The 24,220-nt window shown below is 50.7% G+C and overlaps 1 protein-coding gene across 4 annotated transcripts in view; it reads left to right on the top strand.

Moving 5' to 3' along the window:
* ARSG (arylsulfatase G) overlaps positions 1-24,220 on the top strand; it is a 102,645-nt gene that overhangs the window by 42,656 nt on the left and 35,769 nt on the right. For 2 of the 4 annotated variants that reach the window (XM_034641210.1, XM_034641211.1), the window contains exons 3-6: positions 15,903-16,090; positions 19,068-19,115; positions 21,198-21,309; positions 23,995-24,180. In XM_034641210.1, the coding sequence (XP_034497101.1) occupies positions 15,903-16,090; positions 19,068-19,115; positions 21,198-21,309; positions 23,995-24,180 (534 nt within the window). Of the gene's footprint in view, positions 1-15,902; positions 16,091-18,077; positions 18,726-19,067; positions 19,116-21,197; positions 21,310-23,994; positions 24,181-24,220 lie in introns of those variants that run through there. The other 2 variants (XM_034641212.1, XM_034641213.1) reach the window with 2 other exon arrangements.

A 24,220-nucleotide genomic window follows, 5' to 3' on the forward strand; every position in this document is an offset into this window, starting at 1 on the left:
GTAGAAAGAACATTCTCAGTGAGACTTATATTCATAAAAGAAAGATTCCCTCCCCACCATGTAATCCCCTTCTAGCTTTATTTCTCTCCAGCACCCCCCCCCCACAGTGATTCAGACGCAGGGTTGAGGGAAAAAGCCTCTTGTCCTATGACTGTCACTGTTAACTTCGAGAAATTTGCCCAGCATCGTGGGACAGGTGATTTTACATCTTTTCCCTCGGGTAAGAAGGTCCAACGGACATAAAATCATGCAATGCCCACCTTCCAACTGGGCCAGGGCAAAGTTTACAAGAAAGGTTCTGCAGGGTTTAGCCTCGTGGTTCTGTTTAATAGATGGGGACCTTCAGGAATACAATTGTCTAGGTTAACACCCAATCTTCAAGAAAAGAAACTGAGATATTAGCCAATTGTCTAGGTTAACACCCAATCTTCAAGAAAAGAAACTGAGATATTAGCCAGCGAGGCCTTGGTGCCAGCCTGGTTCACAACTGCAAATTCCTTTCAAGTCCTTTGACAAGGAATCTCTGCTAAGAGCCCGTCATAGGACAAATGCTGGAGGACCCCAGCCAGCTGTGCCCTAAGAGGCTTCCAGACAGGTGGTGAAGACAAGAAAAGCAGCTTTCATTTTTTATTCATTTATTTTTAAAGGTTGATTTATTCATTTGAGAGAGAGAGTATGGGGAGAGTGGCAGAAGGAGAGGGAGAGAGAGTCTCAAGCAGACCCCGTGCTGAGTGCAGAGCCTGATGTGGGGACCAATCCTGTGACCCTGAGATCACAGCCCTGAGATCATGAGCTGAGCTGAGACGAAGTTCAGTCGCCCAACCGACTGCACCACCCAGGTGCCCCAAGAAAAGCAGCCTGTTGTGTGAAGAAAGGAAAGGTGTTTTATGAGCAGGAAACCACATACCTCCTGCCCCCCACCCTGGGGCTTTAATAATGTGGATTGGATGGAACTGGATTTGAATCCTCTGGCATAGAATGAGCATGTTACTTATTCATTGGTCACAGTCAAGAATGAGAAAGGTCCATGCTGGGCTTCCTGCCTTTTGGATGATAGAACCCACCCAGAGCAGAAGCATGTTAAAGACAGTCCTGCGGGGCTGCAGGAAGAGAGAGGCCATTTCTCTGGAGGGAAGCCAAGAGGTGCTTGATAAAGGACCTCACTGTCGAGACCTTAAAGATGAGTGGGAATTAGCCAAATGAAGGGAGAGGAAAGCGTGTTGTAGGCAGAGGGAAAAATGGGAGCAAAGACCAGAAATGAAAGGTGCCCTTTCACTGGACACATACACCTGGAGGCTCCCACGGGGACTGTCCTCGGTGCTGGGAATGCATCCCTGATCCAAACAAGGAGACGCCCTCGCTCTCCCAGGACAGCCATTCCAGCGGCTGAGTGTGGCTGGGACAGGGAATGTGAGGCTAGACCAGTGGATGAGGCCGCTGGCGAAGGACCTCGTGTGCATATGCTCGAGTGTTCAGACTCGGTCCTGGAGGCAGTGGGGCCCCGAGGACTGAAGGCATCGGCCTGCCTTTGAGATGGATTGCTCCGGCTTAGCAGGGATGGCCCACGCTGGCGGCTGGGAGGGCAGTGGGCAGACTGTAGGAAACTCCAGGACGGCATGGCTCAGGGTTGTGGCAGTGGGGAAGTGTCCAATCTAAGAGGCACCGAGATGCCCGTGCGTGTGTGTGTCTTTCCTTGAACGTGATTGTACTCATATCCACAACGAGAATGTGGAAAGGCAAGGGGGAAATTGCCAAGGATCATACCCAGCTCAGCTGCCAGGAGTTTTTTTTTTTTTTTTTAAACAGAACAAGAGTATGAGTGGATGGATGGAAGGATGGAAAGATGGATGGATGGTTGGATGGAGGGAAGGATGGATGGAAGTATGGAAAGATGGAAGGAAGGATGGATGGATGGATGGATGGATGGATGGAAGGATGGATGGAAGGAAGGATGGAATGATGGATGGAAGGATGGAAAGATGGATGGATGGATGGATGGAAGGATGGATGGATGGATGGATGAGTAAACAAAACACAACAAGTTTACTCTTTGCTGCCACATTTGCATGTAGTTTACAAGGGATCTGCATATCGGTTACCTCAGTGACCCCACCTGACAACTTTCTGAGTCCCGACTTGGTGGTCTTCCCATTTAACAGAAGGTAACATGGAGGCCAAGCTGCATTGGTGGGTCGCATAAAGTGTTTCTCCAGTTCTCACCTCCCACTCCACCCCTCTACACACAAAGGCCACAGCAAATAATTTTTAAAACCTATTTCTGCCTGCAAGCCTTTAAATTATGAATGGAGCAGAGACAGCCCTTATTCCAGGCCCACAGCAATTGAGAGAGTGACCACAGAAAGCCTCATCATCTATTTTAAATTCCTCATAAACGAGGCTGGACATGCTTAACTTCGCAATGTCATGTCTCTCCAGGGCCTTTCGGGGCAGCGTTTCCAGCACTAACGTTTTCTGAATCTAATACACGTAATTTATGTGATGGCAAGTTGCTTTGGTTTCTGTCTGGCTGTGGCTTAATTTGCGTTGATTTTCCTGTGAACAGGCTGCTGTAATGTCTGGCTCTGTACTTCCAGTTTGCCTTTACAATGTATTTTCAGACTTTAATTAGGACCCCTGTTGGTGAACTGGCCTGAGCCTGCCCAGATAGATTTGGGGGAAAGCAGAAGAAGCTTTCCAAAAGGCGAGACCATTTTATCGCTTATTAATTAGTCTCTGCAGAATGGAGACAGAGGCTGGGAGAGAGGAAAGGTGACAGGCAGGTCAGTTCACTGGGCTGCATGAGGTGTTGTGAGTTTTTTTGGGCGGGGGTGTGGTGAGGGTTCGGTCAGGGTTCTCCAAAGACTTGGAAATAAGGGACATAAAAAGATTGTTTCGGAGCATTAAGCTATGTGAACTTAAGCACAAGGTGGGAAAAGAATTGAACCCTGAAGAGCATCAGCTTGAGCGATTTTGGGCAAAACGGATGGATGGATGTTTTCCAACCAAATGACCTCTTCAAGTTTTGTTTGCTCGCCCACCAGATTTTGCTGGAGTGTCTCTGTGGCATCAAGGCATGCTGCTTGGGGCTGCCCTTCCAGGTCCACCCTGTCCTCACAGAACCCACAGTCTGGGGAGGAAATCGAAGTTACACGTGCTGTAAAAATGCACGACAGGTGTTTCCCAAGAGGGTGGTGGTGTGTGTTCAAGGAGAGCCCCCCCAGGATGGTCGTGAAAGGCAAATAGGGACAGCATCTAGGCGCTGTGTTTTGGGCTCTGCCCGCGTGCACTGCTCCGCCGGGACTGCTGTCACAAATACAAAAGAAGGGGTGGCTTAAATAATAGGAATTATTTTTCACCATTCTGGGGGCTAGGAAGCCCAAGATCAGGGTGCCAGCGTGGTTGGTTTCTGCTGAGGACCCTCTTCCAGGCTGCAGATGGCCCCCTCCTCACTGTGTCTCACCTGGAGGGGGAGAGAGAGAGAGACCTCTGGTCTCTTCCCCTTCTTATGAGAACACTAATCCCATCATAGGGGCTCTACCGCCATGACCTCATCTAAAACCAATTACCTCCCAAACCCCCACCTGCAAATACCATCATATGGAAGGTTAGGGCTTCAACAACAACTTTCAGTCCTGAGTGCCAGGGAAGAAAATTGTGGTCAACAGCCTTTGTGCAACACAGACCCACTGATAGAGATCGGTACCCAGAGGACAGAATTCCCCTAAGCTTAGCAAACTGAAGGATTTTTCTGTGGTCCATTAGAATTCTCTTAACATTAATGAACTCCACAGTCCCCAAGGTAAAATTTGGATTCTGATTTCCTCTGTAATTCATGCCTAGGAAGAAAACTTGTTGACCCCTCTGACACTGTGGTTCCTGCCCTCATCTCTGGAGCTTGTTGGGAGACAGGCATCCTGGTGTTTCTCTCAGGCTCACATGGTTTGTTTGCATGTGAGTCGGGCTTTCGGGGTGGGCACCACCAAAGGTGAGTCTCGGGACTTCCCTAGCCCGAGACTAGTCACCTACCTAAGGTAATTCCCTCTGGATTTACTTTACCAACCTCTGGACTGGCCCAGTTCCAGCCAGCCTTCTGTCAGGTGCTGAGGGAATAGAAAGAGCATGGGATTTTGGTTGGGCAGGCCTGGGTTCAAGTTCTAGCTCTGTGGTTTCCCAAATATACGGGTCTACAGTCTGGCCTATGGTGACTGGACAGAGTAAGGTGTATCTGCACCCATATCAGCGGCATGGTCTTGGGAAAGTTGCTTAAACTCTCTGCCTCACCTGCCTTATCTGTAAAATGGGAATCCTAGGGATTTGACATCATATATGCAATATGATTGGGACAAATGGCAGCTATTTTTATTATGATAAGACACCCATAAAGTTAATGCCTATTTATACTTTAGGTCTCAGCTTATGTGCGGCTTCTTTTAGGAAGGACTTGCTTCCTCAACACCCATGTATGTATGCCTTGCGTGCTTCCAGAACACCTGTGCGTACTGTTCTCAGAGCTCTCTCACATGCTGGGATTGTGTAACTCCCTTATTGAACTTCGGGCGACTTGAGGGCAGGGCTTGATGTTGGGTGCTCTGACATTCTGGGCTCCTATCCTATTACACCCACATTGCGAGAGCCAGGACTCTGATTCTAAGTGGCCGCAGCCCAGTGCCGCCAGCCTGAGCATGAAAGGGGCGGGGCTTTCGTTCCGAAACTAAACTCCGCAGAGACTCTGTCCTGTGTCAGGGCTCCTGAGTCAGTTGCTTCATTCTTTCAGGTTCCTCCATATGATGGGACAGGTGTCCCTTGCCCCACACCCTCCTCGCTTGGGGTTCAAAGGGAACGAGAGGGCTCCTCCTCACTGTCTGGTTCAGAAAATCCCAGGCTGGCTTCTGAGTAGCCCTGCCCGGGTCACGGGCCGTGGGCCTGATCCTTGAGGCTACGAGGTTGTGCTGCTCTGCTGACCCCGCAGCAGAGGCCCGTGCCTGTGTCGGGGTGGGTGGGCGTGGGGCATGACAGTCGCGTGGAAGGGTGGGTGGGGAAGGCCCAGGCCCACCGCAGGAAAGCATGCCCGAAGCCCGTCTGGTCCAGCCCGGACATTGTCAGGTGAACTTATACATTCAGACACAAAAAGGCTGCCAGGAGGTTTCATGCACCAGGAGGAAACACCGGGACGATGCTCGCTCACAAAGGATAGGCAGGAATTTGGAAGGGCAAGAGGAAGAGTCCGACTCTCTGGGGTGAGGTGTCACAGAGTCGAGGTGCTGGAGAGGCGCGTGTGGGACGTGAGGGAGGGAGGGCTGCCAGATGTTCTGGGAACAGCAGTCCTGTTGGGCTGGGCTCTGGGGCTTGGTAGGAGGGAGTGTTCCTGTCCTGGTGCTGCTGTGACAAGTTATGACACACGGAGTGGCCGAAAACGATAGAAATCTATTCTCTCACAGTTATGGAGGTTGGAAGCGAAAAATGAAGATGTTGGCAGAGCCGTGCTTCCTCTGAAGTTCTGGAATCATTTCCTTCCCTGCCTCTTCCAGCTTCTCGTGGCCCCAGGCATTGCTCAGCCCGTGGCAGTGTCCATCCCTTGCCGTTGCCATCATGTAACCACCTTCCCTCTGTGCGTCTCTCTGTCTTCTCATGGCGTTCTCCTCTCTGTCTTTGTCCTCTTCTTATCAGGATACGGGTCCTAGGAGGTGAAGGACTCGTCCTAATCCATCATGACCTCACTTTCACCGATTATATCCCCAATGACCCTATTTCCCAATAAGGTTACATTCTGAGGGATGGGGGTTAGAAGTTCAACCTATCTTTTTGGGGGACACAGTTCAGCCCACATCAGGTGGCAGGTACCCAGAAGGTTGAAGAGGTAGGTTGAGCCAGAGCCTGGTGTGTTATGGTGGCCGTACAGAAGGAAGTCACTGAAGACTTGGGATCCAGGGTTGGCATGACCCACTGGTCTGCTAGCATGGGCTGGGGTGAGGGAGCCTGCCATCTTGGAAGGTCACCGAAATGATCTGGGTGAGGGACAACAGCTATATAGATCCCAGGTGGCATCGTCGGGAGTGGGAAGTGGCAGAGAAGGACTTGAAGATGATGTCTCGGTCTCCGGCCAGGTTTACTGGGAGGGAGGTGGACACGGGATCTTGGAGGGAGGACGCTGAGCTTGGTGCTGTGCACGCTGAGGCCGAGGTGACATGTGACATGCGTGTGGCAGGGACTGTGATACCTGGGGAGTGTAAGTGGCAGCCAGGAGCCTCGCCTCCCCCGAATGCTGCCCCTTGGTGCCCAGCACACTGCTATCCTGCATACCTGGAATGTTCTCTCTCCTTCCGTTTAGCGAGCCATGACACCAATTACCTTGACTACCCTGAGTTTTTTTTTTTTTTAAAGATTTTATTTATTTATTGGACAGAGATAGAGACAGCCAGTGAGAGAGGGAACACAAGCAGGGGGAGTGGGAGAGGAAGAAGCAGGCTCATAACAGAGGAGCCTGATGTGGGGCTCGATCCCATAACGCCAGGATCACGCCCTGAGCCGAAGGCAGACGCTTAACCGCTATGCCACCCAGGCGCCCCTTCCCTGAGTTTTTAAAAGCCTGCTCTCTACCTGGAGCTCTGCTGGGTGCTTGGGGCACATCATCCCACTGAATCCCTCAAAGAAGCTGGTGAAGCAGGTGTGTTATGCCCATTTTGCAGAGGGAGATACTGAGGCCTAGATGAAGTTACCTGTTTAGTCTCTCCACTAGGGAGTGGAGGCGGGGATTTAACAGAGCCTTGTTTGTGCATTTTTACCCTTCCTATCACTCCGCCTCCCATACCGCTTGCTTTGTACTTCTCTCATGGGGCTCGGTCTTCTTATCCACATGTCCTAACACTTCTGCTAAAGTGTGAGCTACCCGTGGAAAGGGCTGTGGGCTCCTCCCTGTAGCTTCCCCAGCGAGCTCTGCTGCGGTGGGCCAAACTCCACTGAGGCTCCTGGCGGCTGGAGGTGACCAGCTGGGCGCCCTACCCCAAGGGCTCCCTCCACGTTGTGCTCTCAGAGGATTGCCTTCCCTGGAATTGTGCAGGGCACACACCCCACTGGGGTAAGACTGCCTTGGAGCCTCCAGTTGCCCAGGGCCCCATCTGGCTGTTCCTGGGGCTGAGAGGAACCCAATCTTGGAAAATCTGTGACCCATTTGGCCCGTTCTTTGTGCTCAGTGCCCAGGCTGGGGAGCTCTGATGGAGGGCCCGTAGGCCACCATAATGAGTTTGGAATTACTTACATTGTGGCGAAAACCATTAGAGGGCTTCCAGCCAGAGATTAATGTTAGCCAATAAACAGATTCTGGGATTACTTTGGTTGCCCCATTTAAAATGGGAGGAGGAGGGGCGCCTGGGTGGCACAGCGGTTAAGCGTCTGCCTTCGGCTCAGGGCGTGATCCCGGCGTTNAAATTACTTACATTGTGGCGAAAACCATTAGAGGGCTTCCAGCCAGGATTAATGTTAGCCAATAAACAGATTCTGGGATTACTTTGGTTGCCCCATGGAAAATGGGAGGAGGGGGGATTAGGAGCAGGACTGGAAGCGGGGGGCAGGATGGGCACATACAGCTGGGCAGAGGGTGCTCTGCTCAACTCCGCACAGCAGTGTGAGTGGCTTCCCCTGGGGTTACACAACACGGTGGCCCTGGGGAGGCAATAAAGACTATGGTAGTAGTCTGGGTGCAAGATGATAGCAGCTTGGACTAGGATGTTAGCAGGTAGTNAAATAAAATGGGAGGAGGGGGGATTAGGAGCAGGACTGGAAGCGGGGGGCAGGATGGCCAACATACAGCTGGGCAGAGGGTGCTCTGCTCAACTCCGCACAGCAGTGTGAGTGGCTTCCCCTGGGGTTACACAACACGGTGGCCCTGGGGAGGCAATAAAGACTATGGTAGTAGTCTGGGTGCAAGATGATAGCAGCTTGGACTAGGATGTTAGCAGGTAGTTGGAGAGAAATGGATAGATTCTGGATATATTTGAAAGTGGAATCCTATCAGGAATGTGCTGATAGTTTGGCAGTGGAGGGGGAAGAAAAGAGAGGACTCACGATGACTCCTTTGGACTGAATAACCGAGTGAGAGATGGTGCTGTTGCTTGTGATAGGGAAGCCTGGAAGGGAAGAGCAGGTGTTCAGGGACAAATGTAAAGCAGAACCAGATAAACTTGCAGAGACCAGCAGAGAAAACAGCCACATACCACGTGGGAGCAACATCTGGGCCTCAAGACCCGTGGGCCTTGCTCTTCTTGCTCTGGGAAGCCCGGTGGGCCGAGGGATGACTGGGGTCTGAGACAGAAACGATGTGGCTGGGCAGGGCCGGCTCGGTGGGCATCTGCCCTATGCAGCACACATGGCCCCATGCTTTAGGGGCGCCCTGCTCTTGGTTTAAGGCTTTGTCATTGCTATCTTGAAATGCTTAGTAAATTCTGAGCAAGGGCTCCCTTGTTTTCTTCTGCACAGGGCCCTGCAAATTGTGCAACTGGGTCTGAAATGACACCAACAAGCCCGGGCCAGCCCTCACAGAGCTAACAGAATGCGCAGTTTCAACTCAGAATGAACCCAGGGCTAACAGGTGCTCATACCTGCTATGTATGTAAAGTGCCTGGGTTCTAGTAAGTGCCCGATCGGCGTGAGCTGGAAGTGATAGGGGTTATTACCAGGGACAAGTATTTAGGAGTGGGAGCTGGGAGGGTCATGTGCTTCAACCGCGGGAGGAAGAGAACAGAAGAGGCCGGGCGGAGACGAATGTTTGTCTTGGGAGCAACAGGTGCTTGCAAGGTGGAACTTGGTTTGGAATTCGAAGAGTAGGAGTTGCTGGCTGCCTGCACCATCCAGGACCCTTGGGGCCCCAGGATGTCTGGCAGGTGGGGATGGTTTGGAGAACTGTGCCTGGGAAATGGGCACATAGGGATCGAGGGAGGCAAAGTTGCAAGTGTAGCTTCCAGCCCTGATGGACTGAGGGTCTGGAAGGAATGTTGGCCGGGGGTGGGAAGCCAGAGCCCCTGGGCTCCTTGAGGCCTGGAGAGAGGCCTTGCCCAGCACCTGCAGACCCATCAACACATGCGGGGGCCCACGCCTTCCCTGCCCTCATTCTGTCAGATGGAGGCCCCTTCCAAGAGAGGCTGCAGGTCCAAGCCTGCTCTTCTGGAACCTCAGGGCGCCAAGTCACTGCTCCCTAATGATGTCCCTTCTTTGCCATTTGTGGCCTTGAAGAATGGCATCAGGGAATGAAGCCATCTTTGGGGTGAGCTCTGTGGCAGGGAGGCTCTGGGAACCCCCTGGTGTGGGCTGAGGATGTCTGGAGCCGAGGAAACCCAGCGGAGAACTCTTCTTTCCAGAAGCATGAATTCCCAGAACCGTGGCCTGCTCAAGAGACCCCGAAGCTGTGGAGTGTGGCCTCTTGTTTCCAGGCAGGACTCCAAGGAGCCCAGATGGTCAGGTGCCTGGGTTTTCTCTTGAAGGTTTTCAGGATTGGAGGCTCTCGGGCCAAACCCGGGTTGATCATATCAGTGTTTTGTCATGTTATTTCGAGAAGCTCCTTCTGATGTCCAGGTAGCAATTCTGTCATGTCATAGCTAGCTGCATTTGGAGATGGGTGTGCCTGCCTGCGAACGCGCACGTGTGTGTGTGTGTGTGTGTGTGTGTGTGTGTGTATGAGACCCACACCAGTCTGGATGGAGCGTCGAAATTTCTCCTTGGGCCAGTGCCCTGTTCTGCCTCCTTTACCCTGAGTCTGAGGGACTGGGCATGTTTCCTCTCTGCTTAAAACCCTCACTCTATCTCTTGGAGTCTCGGGGCTAGTGGCCCCCCAAGACAGGCTGTGGAGTGGATACTCCCAGCCCGTTCCCTTCGGCTTTCCAGAACCACTCTGGACTTCCTAATGGAGGCAGCGTGGTTACGTGGCATGCACAGGGGATTTGGAATTGGAAGGGCCTGCATTTAAAGGCTGCCCGTGGATACCTAGCTGGGTGGCGTAAGGCTGGGGGCCAGCCCTGAGCAGCCTGCCTGGGTACAAACCACAGCTCTCCAGTGTCCAGCCGTGGGTCCCGCTGATTCAGTCTCCATACCGGGAGCGCTTACAACAGCACATCCTAGGGCTGCCGTGTTAAATGCCTTAACCCTCGTAGGGGGCCATGCCCACAGTTAGTGCTACGTAAGTGGTTGTAACCATTCGTAGGGAAGTAGAAATGACCTCGTAAGGCTGCTGTCCAGAAACTAGACTGTAAGGTCATTGAGGACGGGGACTGCTTCTGTCCTTCCTCAGCATCTGTCACGATCTGCCCCTGCTTGCTGCTTCGTCATTAGTTTTGGACTAAATTGAGTGAAACGATAGATCACCCCCTGAGTATTTTCCCATCCAAAGAACTGCAGACCTGACACCCAGCTTTGCAGGCCTCTTCAGCCAGAATGTGGCATTTTCCTCATAATCTGTAAGATTTGGATTGTTTTTTAAATTGAAGTGAAATTCTCATGACATAAAATTAACTGTTTTATTTATTTATATTTTTAATATATTTTTTAAAAGATTATTTATTTATTTGTTAGAGAGAGAGAGAGAGAGAGCACAAGCAGGGGGAGCGGCAGGCAGAGGGAGATGCGGGCTCCATCCCAGAACCCTGGGATCATGACCTGAGCCAAAGGCAGATGCTCAACCGACTGAGCCACCCAGGCGCCCCAAAATTAACCATTTTACTTTTTTTTTTTTTAAGATTTTATTTATTTGACAGAGATAGAGACAGCCAGCGAGAGAGGGAACACAAGCAGGGGGAGTGGGAGAGGACGAAGCAGGCTCATAGCGGAGGAGCCTGACGTGGGGCTCGATCCCATAACACCGGGATCACGCCCTGAGCCAAAGGCAGACGCCCAACCGCTGAGCCACCCAGGTGCCCCAAAATTAACCATTTTAAAGTGAAGAACTCAGTGACATTTAGTACATTTCTAATGTGGTACAACTAGTACCCTGTCCAGTTTCAAAATATTCTCATCATCCCAAAAGGAAACCCCCATACCCACCACGCAGATTCCCTACAGCCCCTGTTTTCCATCTCTGTGGATTTACCGACTTGGGGCATTTCATATAAAAGGGACTGTAGGGTATGTGGCCTTTGGTGACGGGCCTCCTCCACTCATGTTGCGTTTTCAGGGTTCATCCTCATTGTAGCAGGTGCCATTGCTTCGTTCCTTTTCATGGATGAATAGTATCCCAGCGCATGGATGGGCCACATTTTGTGTGTCCGCCCACCCGCGGATAACCAGCTGTGCCATCTCCACCTTTCGGCCACGGCGAATAGTGCTGCCGTGACTGTGAACTGGAGTCAGTACATGTCTTGAGTACCTGATTCCACTGCTTGTGGGGAATCCCAGCCCTGGTGGTAAAATGGCTGGGTCACGTGGTCATCAGTTTGTAACATGTGAAAAGTTTTTCCTTACCATCCCTAGGCTTGCGAGTAGCATTTTTACAAAGAGAGAAAGGGACGCCTGGGTGGCTCAGTCAGTTGAGGGTCCTGGGATCCAGTCCTGCATCAGGCTGCCTGCTCAGCAGGGAGTCTGCTTCTCCCTCTCCCTCTACCCCTCCCCCTGCTTGTGCTCTTGCTCTCTCCCGCTGATAAATAAGTAAGTAAGTAAGTAAATAAAATCTTTTAAAAAAGAGAGAGAGAGAGAGCAAGGGAAAGGAACAATAAAGGAGGAAGCCACTGTTCCTGACTGCCCTACAGGGCCATCACCCCTGCAAATGCCAAGGTCAATGTGAAGGGCAGGGTGTTCAGCGCCCTCCCTGCTTGCTGTCACCAAGCTGGGGGGAGCTCCGTAGGGCATCTCGGAGGGGCGTGAAAACATGCCAGGAGTCCTAAGGCTTTCTTAGTCCAGCTGGACCTGGAGGCCAGAGAGAGGCTGCAGGTGGAGTCCCTTTTAAACACTGCATTTTAATCCCCTCTGTCCCAAGTCTTCTGCTAGAATTGTGTGCTCAGAGAAGCAGGGATTTTGTATGCATTTTGCCATTTCCTTGCTCCAGGCCGGCCTCTGTGAGGGCACTGAACACAAGGAAATGTCCCCAGGCTGCTCTAAGCCCCTGAGCAAGCACAGCCCTGGGCGGGCTACCTGGGCAAGTGGCCAGACTCGGTCTCGAGCTGCTGTCAGTCCGTTTGGGGGCCACCACCGTCCAGGTGTGGGGGGTAGGTGGTGAGCCAGGCTCTGCTGCGTGTGGGAAGGATGTGTTTACACAGGCACTGCTTTCTGTGACCTCATCCCCTTGCTTTCACATGGGTCCCCTGATGTCCTATCTCTTCATGACACTTCACGTCGTGATGCTTATGCTTGCAACCTCCATGCCAGCATGTTATCTTCAAAATTTTTGGTGAATGCGCTCAGCGAACCCCCACCCCCGCCCCCTTCCTCCCATCACACTTTCCAGTAATGCTTATTTTGAGGTTTGGTTACATCTTCAGTGAAGTTGCTGGGAAGGAAAGACCCCTCCCCCCGCTCTCCCCTCCCTTCCCCCGTATTTATAGAGCCCTGTTTTAGAGCTGGAGATAAGCAGCAAGCAGCATAGGCTAAGCCCTCCTCGCAGGAAGCTTGCATGGAGAGAGGATGGCCCCGAATGAAAGGACACAAAAATAAACCAGATAATCAGGGTTGGGGTCAGTGCTACCAAGTATGCCCCAGGGTGCCTGATTAGAGGACAGCAGAGGCCCCTTTGCGGGAAAACCGAGGAGGAAGGAAAGGCCACGCGAAGATCCGAAGATCCGGGAGAGCATGCCAGACGGAGGCTGACCTTGGGAAGAAGCGGGCACTTTGCAGACCTGGGCGAAGACTGTGTTCTGGTGCCTGTGGCAGGGAGGGAAGGAGAGGCCCGAAAGATGGGCCGTGGGGGAGCGGGTTTCTAGAGAATGGACCAGACAATCATTGCAGGTTATTAAGCAGTGGCCAGAGGGGCACTTTAAAGCCCCCCTGGCTTCTGGGTGAGGATGGGTCAGACGCGGAGAGGCGGGGACAGGTGGGGAGAGGAGGGGAGAGGCACCGAGCCCTGCTTGGCTGTGCTCACCTGGCATCTGTGGGCCAGTCCTGCACCCCACCGGACCTTGGGCTTCACTCTGTCCAGGGTGGCGGCTCAGCGGGCAGACCGGCTCCGGACACCCTGGACACGCGTGGTTCTGTCAGGCTGAGCTTTACTTTAAGCCGGCCCTCCCTACCTTGCCTACCCTCCTGCCCGGCCCCGGCCCCCCACCCTGCCATTGCCCTGCCCATTCTAGACTCTGGGTTGTCATCTTTTAGAAATATAATATTAAACATTAATTATTAACTTTTAATATTAAAAATCTCAAACAGAAAAGAAAATGAAAAGAATTGTCAAAAAAACACCGGTATACTCAACTGTTATTAACATTTTGGCGTTTTTGTTTGTACCTATTATTTATTTATTTATTTATTTTTAAGATTTTATTTATTTATTTGACAGAGAGAGAGAGACAGCCAGCAAGAGAGGGAACACAAGCAGGGGCAGTGGGAGAAGAAGCAGGCTCCCAGTGGAGCAGGGAGCCCGATGTGGGGCTCGATCCCAGAATGCTGGGCCGAAGGCAGACGCTTAATGACTGAACCACCCAGGCGCCCCTGTTTGTACCTGTTCTATCCATAAATAAGGTGGTGGTGTTTTTCCTGAGTCATTTGAAGAGTGCAGACATGCTCATTTATTAGAAACACCATAGCATGTATCTCTTAAGAATAAAAACATTCTTAATGTAATAAATTCCTTAATGTAATAAAAATATATCTCTAATGTAATAAAAAATGTGGTATTCATAGACAACAGAAGATTATTCATCTGTAAAAAAGAAGGAAATCCTGCCATTTGTGACAACACGGGTGTGGACATTATGCTAGGTAAAGGGAATCAGAGAAAGACAATTATTATATGATCTCATGTATATGCAGAATCTAAAAAACCCAAACTCACAGATGTAGAGAATGGATTGGCGATTGCCAGGGGTGGGGGTGGGGGTGGGGGTGAGGGGAAATGGGTGAAGGGGGTCAAAAGGTACAAACTCCCCGTCATGAGATAAGTAGGCTCTAGGCATGTAATACACAGCATGGTGACTCTAGTTAACTATACTGTACTGTATGTTTGAAAGTTGCTAAGAGAGGAGATCTTAAAATCCTCATCACAAGAAGAAAAAATCATAGTTATGGGAAGTGATGGTCGTTCACCAAACTTATTGTGGCAATCATTTCCCAGTATATACAGGTATCAAATCATTAGGTCGTGCACCTTTGATGAATGCAACGTGATAGGCGAATACAACTGGAAGAAAAAAAAGAACGAAAACATTCTTATATCCAGTCCATATTAAATTTCCTTAATTAGCCCCCAAATGTGCTGTTAGCATGTTTGAACTGGGATTTAGTCAAGGATCATGTGTTACATTTGGTTTGTCTCTTTAGTGTCCTTTAGTATAGAATATCCCCTCTCTGGGGCGCCTGGGTGGCACAGCGGTTGGGCGTCTGCCTTCGGCTCAGGGCGTGATCCCGGCGTTATGGGATCGAGCCACATCAGGCTCCTCCGCTAGGAGCCTGCTTCTTCCTCTCCCACTCCCCCTGCTTGTGTTTCCTCTCTCGCTGGCTGTCTCTATCTCTGTCGAATAAATAAATAAAATCTTTAAAAAAAAAAAAGAATATCCCCTCTCTATCCCATTTTCCCCTCGGATATTGACTTTTTGAAGAACAACAGCAGTTGTCGTAGAATGTGTAGAATGGTTTGTTAATTTCCTTGTGGTGTCATTTAATTTGTTCTTCTATTAGCTGCATTTCCTGTAACCTGGAAATTAGGTCCAGAGCTCTGATTAGATTCAGGTTAAATGTTCTTGACAAGAATCCTCGATGAGATCAACTTTGTATCATCCCGTGAGGAGACACACAAGGTCAGCTGCCCCATTATTAGTGATATGGAGTTTAATCACATTCCTTGATGGTAGGAAAATGGCTAGACTTCTTTTATATGTCTCCACTGTGTCCAAAAAAAAAGGTTGAGCATCCAGTCACGTGTAATAGATATAGCCGGTTCTTGCTATGGGCAGTAGTCACCCTGAAAGTCACGGAGAACACTGAATTACAGAATACTGAACCCTTGCTTCTAGGGGATCGACAGAGTTCAGTTCCCTCGAGCCTCTGGTTACATTTTGTCAACAGATCAGCACAGAACCTTGTTTTATGTGTGTTTCTGTTTTAAAACCTCTTATTTAATATAGTTTTTGATTCATTAACATTGAGCTCATGGCCAACAGCGCCGTAACTCATTCCTGAATGAAGCTTATCTAACACTCGTATTTTCTCTATAAGGCACATCACATCTCTATAAGGCTGAAGTAGCCAGCCCTCAGCCCTATTCTTGTGGACCAGTTTAAATAGCAAAATCACCAACAGAAAGCACAAAAATGCAAAAATTCTAACACTCCATAGACTGTGGAAAGGAGGACATTTGCTTGCAGTATGAGACCCAAAACAAGAAGGTCACCTTCGTCAACCTCAGCTAGGGGTGTGCAAGTGGGGAAACACAAATTTTTGGAACATCTTGGAATGCCCACGAGTGACCGCTTAAGAGCCAAGAGTATTGATTTTGGAGACACAGGTAGGTTTTAGTGAGTCGATGAATTTGAAATACAGAATCTTTGGATAAAGAGGATCCATTAAATATACTGGAATCAAACCAATCTGAATGAGCTGTGTGACCTTAAATTAGTTGCATTACCTCTCTGAGCTTCATTTTCCTAACCTGTCCCTTCAAGAGGTGGTCTTCGAGCTTTTCCCAGCCCTGGAATGCTGGGCACTGGGTGGGAACTGAACTTCTCTTGCTTTGGCTCTCTGTGGATGGAAGGACCCCAATCCCTCTTCTTTCCATGCAGGTTTGTGGATTTCCACGCAGCTGCCTCCACCTGCTCGCCCTCTCGGGCCTCCCTGCTCACCGGCCGGCTTGGCCTTCGCAATGGAGTCACGCACAACTTTGCGATCACCTCCGTGGGGGGTCTGCCGCTCAACGAGACCACCTTGGCTGAGGTGCTGCAGCAAGCTGGCTATGTCACTGGGATGATAGGTAACACCGGAGCCCCGCAGCTGGGACCCCCGTCTCCCACAGCCTTTCCTGCGGCGCCTGCTTTGTATTTATTTCTTGCTGTCTAAGGTCGGAAAGCTTTCAGCTATAAGTCATTGAAAAGACCTAACAGGGAACTAAACCATATATGGAGCTCTTTTCCTCCCATTATAATAAGCTTAGAGGTGAGTGATGGCTTTCACGGGCTCGGCTGCTCGAGGACACCATTTCTATTTCTCCGCTCCGCTATCCGTAGTACATTAGCTTTTGTCCTCATGCTCGTGGCTTCTTGGTTGCAAGTGAGCGGCTTCAGCACCATCCACCATCATTTGGCTTAAGGGAAGGAAAAACAGAGGAGGGGAGGCGGCTGCCTCGTTTGCTCACGTTTACCAGGAAAACCAATCTTTTCTCGGAAACGCCCACCCCTCCCCGCGGTAACGCACTTCAATCTTATTGGTGGAATTTTCTGGCCACGCCTCGCCGCAAGGGAGGCTGGGAAACTGGGCTCCAGACTCAGACTGGGGCACGCGGCTCTGATCTCTGAACAAAACCAGAGTTCAATTAGCGGGGTAAGTGGGTTTATGGGTGCAGGGGAGGCAATTGCCACGCTGTCCAACGGCTTCCTTTCCTTTTAAAATGTTTGTAGGCACCTCTTAGACAACATTTCCTGCTTGCCCGGCTCTGGGCTAAGGTTTTATTGGCATCAGGGTCGGGAGATGCCTTCCGAGGTGAAGATTTGCCCGGTTATGTGTGTGAGGAAACTGAGTTTCCGCCAGATGAGGGGACGTGTTCAGCGCTGCGCACCCCGGAGCGGGTGGATCCAGGCAGACGTGTCTGCCCAGCCTTGTTCTGATGCTTTGCTCCACTGCTGGTCCTTCCTCCAGAGACCAAGGCAACGCGGCAGTCCCAGCAGCATCCTCAGGCTGCCGGTGCTTGTTACTCTGACTTTCCAAGAGCTGGGTCCGGTGGGATTCCTGCCTCCCTGCACCCTACGTACCTGCGGTGGCAAGGGAGGGTCCCCGTGGGGGTGTTATTGGTGCCTGGAGCTCGCTTTTCGGGTGTTGGCCCCGCCTCCACCTCTGGGTCAAGGAGCCCGAGACACTTTTACAGAAGGTCAAACTGGAGTGTGGCGTTTATTGTCTCAGGAGGGCAAGCCCCAGTGGGGGGAGGCGCAAATTAAGATCCCGTCTTTACAATCCCTTTCTGCCCATACCCCGAGGTATATTCACTGTGAAGCCCACAGAGTGGCCTGAGTATCCTTAGTGGCCCCATCACTTGCATCCGAGTCTCCTCACAGCCCGGAAGGGTTTGACCCCTGGGGCGCTCTGACTCTAAAGTTTCATGAAGCAACAGAGGGCTGGGTTCTTCCTGAGCCGAGTTGGATCTCACTTGCCCTTCCCTCTTTGTGCCTTTGAACTCCAGGTGAGCCACTGATTATATATTAACTGTTCAGCTGCTCCCCTCTCCCCTCACTGCTCATTCCACCTTTTGCATGTTAGTGAGAAGATATTCAACCACATCCTTGTGTTGACGTTATGAACTTCCTATAAGCGTGCTTATGGGAAAAATAAAAACCCCACCAGGGATTTTTTTTGATGGCTTTCTAACATGGGTCCATGGTCGTGTGTTTTTACCTAGTTGTGTATATACCACTTGGTCCTCCTTTTAACCGGTTTCCTATTATTTTACTTTTTTTTTTTTAAAGATTTTATTTATTTATTTGACAGAGACAGCCAAGCGAGAGAGGGAACACAAGCAGGGGGAGTGGGAGAGGAAGAAGCAGGCTCATAACGGAGGAGCCCGATGTGGGGCTCGATCCCACAATGCCAGGATCACGCCCTGAGCTGAAGGCAGATGCCCAACCGCTGTGCCACCCAGGCACCCCCCTATTATTTTACATTTCTATCTGATACAATTTTACATATTTACAATAATTTTAATAATTTTAAAAATAACACTTAAATATAATTTTGGATTGCCATGTAATGCTTAACCCAAGCATTCCACATAGAGCTGAATCTGTTTCCCTCTGCTTTATATTACATTTCCCCCCAAAACCTACAGAGCAGTTGCAAAAAGGGAATAATAGACACTCATCTGCCCTTTCCCTGGATTCCCTGATTATTACCTTTTGCTACATGCGTTTGCCTCTAAAAGATAGTTGGTAGTATTTTGTCAAGGCCATGTAAATAATTTACTTAGCCATCCTCCCACAGTTGCCCATTTATTTCTTTCCCTTACGTGCTGTTTGGTGCTGGCATTGTTTAGATCTTTGGACCACATTCTTTTCTCTGCCCCTTGCCTCGTGGGTGGTTTCCCTGGGGTCTTTACTCCTCAGAGCGGAATTAGCAGGTCCAAGAGTTCAAACACGGTCAGAGCTTCCGCCGCACATCGCCCAGTCATTCTCCCCCACATGTACAGAGCGAGGCGCCCCTGTGCACGTCCAGGCGAGCGTCTCTGCATGGGAACAGCCGCAGAAAGGGGGAGGCGGTCTTCCATCCAGCCTCTGCGGGCTGCTGAGGGTGGCCAGAGAGGAAGATGATGAAACCAGAAGGGAACCAGGCATCTCCAAGGCTCTCTGAGGCCCTTGCTTGTCCTCTGGGCCTCAGCAGAGCCCCAGCACAGAAGGACAAAGCAGGTGCAGTGGGCAACTCGGGGTTGCTGTGGGCACTGAACCCTCTTTGAAGGGCAGAAGCTCAGCTTGCTGGTGTCTCTGAGCCCCCAGTAAAGGCTTGCCTTCCTTTTCTCTGTGTGCTTTCCTGCGTAGGTCCTGAGTCATCCTTGCTTTCTGTGTCCCTGTGGACTCCCTCTCAGTCCCAGAGAGCGAGGCTTGGCTTTCATACAGCATTTGCGGTCTCTCTCTGCTTGTCTTCCGTAAAGGGCAACACGGATGGAGGACTGAGTATGTGCTCAGCTCCCCAGAGGCACTGGGAGCCCCGGCGGGGATTCCTCTGAAAGTCTCTCTCTTGCTTTCCTACAGGCAAATGGCATCTCGGACATCATGGCTCTTATCACCCTAACTTCCGTGGTAAGAATTCTTTGGGGAACTTGTTACCTGAGAAACAGAAAGTAAAGATCTTGGTGTAAAAGGATTCCACTCATGTTTAAGCCATCCTACTCCTGGGGGACTCCCCTCCTGAATTAGGACATCTTCATTCACAGGGTCACTTAGGTGCATTTCGGGGACCTAGGGCTCCCCTTGGTCTCATATTCTTCTCTCCTGTCATCTTTCCTGCCCCACCCCCCTCCTCGGTTCTGCCAGCCCTTCTGGCTTTCCCATCGAGAGCCCATCAGTGTCCACATCTCAGGAAACGTTTGGCCCCTGGAAGGTCCAGACATGTCCAGTGTGGTAAGAAGTAAAAATTGTCCTATGGGTTCACAGAAGCAGGCGGTAAACCCAAGTAGGAGATGCTCCCCTTTGCCTTCTTCCTGCAGCTGTTCACTGCCTTAGACTTTTGACTCTCTGACCTTGGGGAATAGGCCAAGATCCAGCTGCCTGAGCCAATTATCTGAAAATCAGTTTGCTGATTGATCAGTTCTCTGAATGTCCAAGTCACCGAGTTATTGATGGCTCTCCAAAGTTGTTATTTTTGCCTCTGCTCTCCCTCTGACCTGCCTCTTCCATTTCAGATGGGAACCCACAGACTTTTTCTTGAAAGTGGTTTATCATTATCTCATCTGCTGAGGCTTCTCCCCACTCCCTCCGTGGCACTTGCTCCCAGCTGCTCCTGCTATTCTGTAAGCAAACAGGGGACCTTTTCCCTAAAGGTGGTTCTCTGGCTATTTTGCAGACTTCTCTGCTTCCCCACTCTGCCCTCTATCTCCCTCTAACTCCATGGAAAGGGGCTGCAGTGCTCTCTCCTAGACATGGGGGAATATATACGTTTGAAGATTTTTGGGTTTGGAGAACAGCTTCCAGAGAATCAGCCTGCAACCAGCCTTCAGCCTCGGGCTCCCACTGGCCAACATCCTGTCCCACTCCTTCCTCCTCTCTGGTGCTCCTCCCTCCCCCTCTCTTCCCTTGTCCCCCATTTCTCAGTAGGGCTTCCCTGGCATCTTCCATGTCTGCTTTGTAAAAAGTGGCAGGTGAAGGAAATGAAGACCTGGCTTTTCCACTAAAAATTACCACAGAACGTACTTTTCCCACTTGGTGTTGTTTCCTCCTTGACAAATGAGGTTGAACTGGATTGGGGTGTCAACACCTTGAGTGCGTATTTCTGTAGTCCTGTGTTGGGAGGGATGGATCCTGAGACTGAATCCTGTTCAGCAGGAAGTGGTGCCATTTTGGGTTTGTGGTGTCTGCTGTTGGGACTGAGAAGAGAGAGCACCTGTCATACATTTGTGCCCCTGGACCAGATCGTCTCAAAAAGCCTGCTGGCTTGGGCTCTCTTAGGTTTCTTGATTCCTATCTCCGAGTTCATTTGTATCTCTTCCTGCCTTTTTTTTTTTTTTTAAGATTTTATTTATTTATTCGACAGAGATTAGAGACAGCCAGCGAGAGAGGGAACACAAGCAGGGGGAGTGGGAGAGGAAGAAGCAGGCTCATAGTGGAAGAGCCTGATGTGGGGCTCGATCCCAGAACGCTGGGATCATGCCCTGAGCCAGGGGCGGACGCTTAACCGCTGTGCCACCCAGGTGCCCCTCCCCTCCTGCTTCTTGTACTGTGGTGCACTGTCCTGGTACTCCATTACCCTCATCCAGACCTCTTAGAGCTTCATCTATATATCTGACTTCCCCTTCAGTCCCTTGAGGTCAGTCTGTTTTATTCCTTACAGTGCCTTGCCTGTGCTTGATTTTCACCCACTACTTACTGAATGTGTTCATAAGTGCACTGGGGACGGTAGGTGTGCCATACTTCTCTCCACTTCCTCCCACTCTGGGTTAACTCTAATCCCAAGGTGTTTTACAAATCTAGTCTTACAGCCAGAACCCAGCGAAGTGTTTTCTTTGCATACTACAAAGGGATATTAATCAAATCCTCTTTTAATTACATACTCCATAGCACTGCAGTATTAAATCATGGAAAATTAAATTTTTGTCCTGGCTGTAAGAATGCAGGCTCATAGAACAGAAGCCAAGTGGGGGTGCTCACCAGTTGCTTCTCTTCCAGGTTTTGATTACTACTTTGGAATCCCATATAGCCATGATATGGGCTGCACAGATACCCCGGGTTACAACCACCCTCCTTGTCCAGCGTGTCCACGGGGCAGTAGACCATCAAGGTAATCCCATCCAAGCAACTGGCAATGGGCTCCAGAGCGAAGTGAAATCCTAAGGGTGTAGTTAGGAGTAAATGAGGAAGGCCACCAGAGACAGCTAAAGAGTAACGAGTATGTTTAGTGCAAATTTGAACACGTTATTTGCATGGGGTATAAGAAAACTTTTAGCAGAGGTGAGGTCAACAAAATTATTTTATTGGAATTGTCCGGTCTCCTTGGACTCCTTAGCTCAGCTGGGAAGAACCTGGGGCTGCTTTGGACTTACCCAGGTGGGGCCCTGCTCCCCCTCTGCCTGCTGGCTTCGCACCGGACCACTCGCTTGGCCTAAACCCTGGACATAAGAGGGAGAGAGAGAGGGAGAAAACACACAGGGCTCCTTATAAGCTTCGCCACCCTCCTTCCCCTGGCAAAGAAGCCAGCATTCAGCTTTGAAATGCCATGCCATCACTCAACAGGATTTTTTTTTTTTAAAGATTTTATTTATTTATTCGACAGAGATAGAGACAGCCAACGAGAGAGGGAACACAAGCAGGGGGAGTGGGAGAGGAAGAAGCAGGCTCATAGCGGAGGAGCCTGATGTGGGACTCCATCCCACAATGCCGGGATCACGCCCTGAGCCGAAGGCAGACGCTTAACCGCTGTGCCACCCGGGCGCCCCTCAACAGGATGCTTTAAAATCCTATTCCACGGAATGGGGAAATGTTCAGGACATACTAGGATGTGAAAAAAGCAGGAAACAAGTCATCAGCAGCGTGCTCTTAGCTACCTCTGTATCCGTACCTTCACAGCCCTACGGGGCGGGACTCAAAGGAAATAAGCCGAAGTGCTGCTAACAGTGGTTCATTCCCTCTTGTTGTGGGACTAAAGGGTTTTCATTTCTTCTTCCTTTCTCATTGTATTTTCCAAATATTCCGCAATGCTCTTGCGGTGCATTTATTATCAGAAAAAGGTGCTAAACTTTATTCAGGCGATAAAGCAACACAGACCAGGTTCTCTGGTTGCTCAGCCCGTGCACTGTGGTTCTCGATAAGGTTACAGGTGTCCCAGCCACTGGGGGAGGCAGGTCTCCGCTGGCTCATTAATAACCCAATAGTTAACATAATAATGGCCACGTATTGAGAAACTGTTCCAGTCTCGGCCCTCTCCGCGCTCATCTGCAGTCCACACGGCCATTGTGAGGCAGGTCCCTGTCCTGATTTTGGAAGTGAGGAGCCTGTAAAGGTAGCAGAGGTGGCGATCCCAGTCGGGGTCCCTCGGAGTCCAGAGCCCGCGTGCTACTCAGAGTGTGGTCGCTGGTGTGGCTGTCACCTGCGTGCTTGTTAGAAAAGCAGACTTTCAGACCCCTGCGCCCCCCAGGCCCCAGGTCTGCATTTTCATGGGATGCACAGGGGTTTCGGGTGCACATGGCAGTGGTGGAAGTGAAGCTGGCGCGCTGCCCTCCCTACCAGCTGCGGGGCACCCCCGTGGGCACCCCCGGCCATATCGTGGCCTGCCATATGTCAGCCAGGCCCCTTTAAATCTATGTTACATCAAAGAGAAAATAAAGGGTTGGCTTAGTGGGGGGTGGGGGGGAGGGGAGAGATTGTAGGTGACCGTGGATTTGCCACAAAGTCTCGTAACAACCTGCAAAACTTGACACTGGCGGTGATGTTAGCATTATGATGCCTACTACGGGGATAATCCTTTTTCCCTTTTTCAAAAATTGTAGTCCTTGGTGATTATTTACCTCAGTCTGACCTGGTCTCCTAAGCTTTTGGAAGGGGGATGTGTGCATCTAGGTGTGGTGGGGGATTTTCATCTCCTTCCAGACCTTCCCTGCACCACGAGGACGGTTTCCCTCCTTGAGATGCCTCCCGTTCCCCCTTCTCTCCCCATGGTTCTCTGCTTCCCTCCCGGTGCCCTGTGGCGGCCAGGACGGGGCGCTGAGCGTTGATGGAGTTGCCCGTATGCTGGGCAGTGTGCAGAGCACTAACACTGGCTGTCGTATTTCGTCCTTTCGGGATCTTGTCAGAGGGCAGGGTCATGCTTCAGAAAAGGGGAGTTGGGCTCTGAGGGCTTAGGTAACTTTCCCATGGGTCACGGCCAGAGTCATTACTTAGCCACTCATGTGGGGGCATTCACGGGTCAGGCTCATCTCAGCTATAAGACCATGGACTGAGTTTGTTTTTTTCAGGAGATATAACTGGTTTGACTCCCACTTTTTCCAGTGGCTGAAGCTTCTCCAAATTCTCCAAATGTGGTTTGAAATGTTTAAACTGTCCCTAGCCACCTGCGTTTGGTCAGACGTCAGGTCACATGAAATCCTGATGGTTGACCTAGGAAAGCACCAAGCATTGCGCCCCGTAGACAGAAGTCATCATTTAGGGAGGTCGGCGGAAAAAGACAGGGATGGCGGCTATTGGTTGGCTATGGGACTCTGCTCGAATAATTAAATTTGCTTGAACCTCAGTTTCTCTCGCAACAAAACGGGAATAGTAATGTCTGTAGCTCACGGAAGTCTTTGTGAGCTTTGCAGAGTGGCCGGGCTTGTCCGAGGAGCATAAACGTCTGTTAGAAGGAAAAGGAAGAAGGCATTTTATTGGTTTCACACTGGAGGAAACAGCAGATGGGAAAAATCATCTGGGGCCAGGTTATTAAGTGTTTTGTACTCACGCCCATCGCTGCATAAAAGCATTTTGTTCGACACAGCGGCTGCGCAGGTCATGGAAAGGAACACCATCTGTGGTTTCCACACAGGCACCTTGAGAGGGACTGTTACACCGATGTGGCCCTTCCTCTCTACGAAAACCTCAACATTGTGGAGCAGCCTGTGAACCTGAGCAGCCTGGCGCAGAAATATGCCGAGAAAGCTACCCAGTTCATCCAGCACGCAAGGTCAGAACCCCCTTCCCACCCCCCGCCCTGGGGCTGCCCT

The sequence above is a fragment of the Ailuropoda melanoleuca genome, chromosome 13 (assembly GCF_002007445.2).
Source record: "Ailuropoda melanoleuca isolate Jingjing chromosome 13, ASM200744v2, whole genome shotgun sequence".
NCBI lineage: Eukaryota > Metazoa > Chordata > Mammalia > Carnivora > Ursidae > Ailuropoda > Ailuropoda melanoleuca.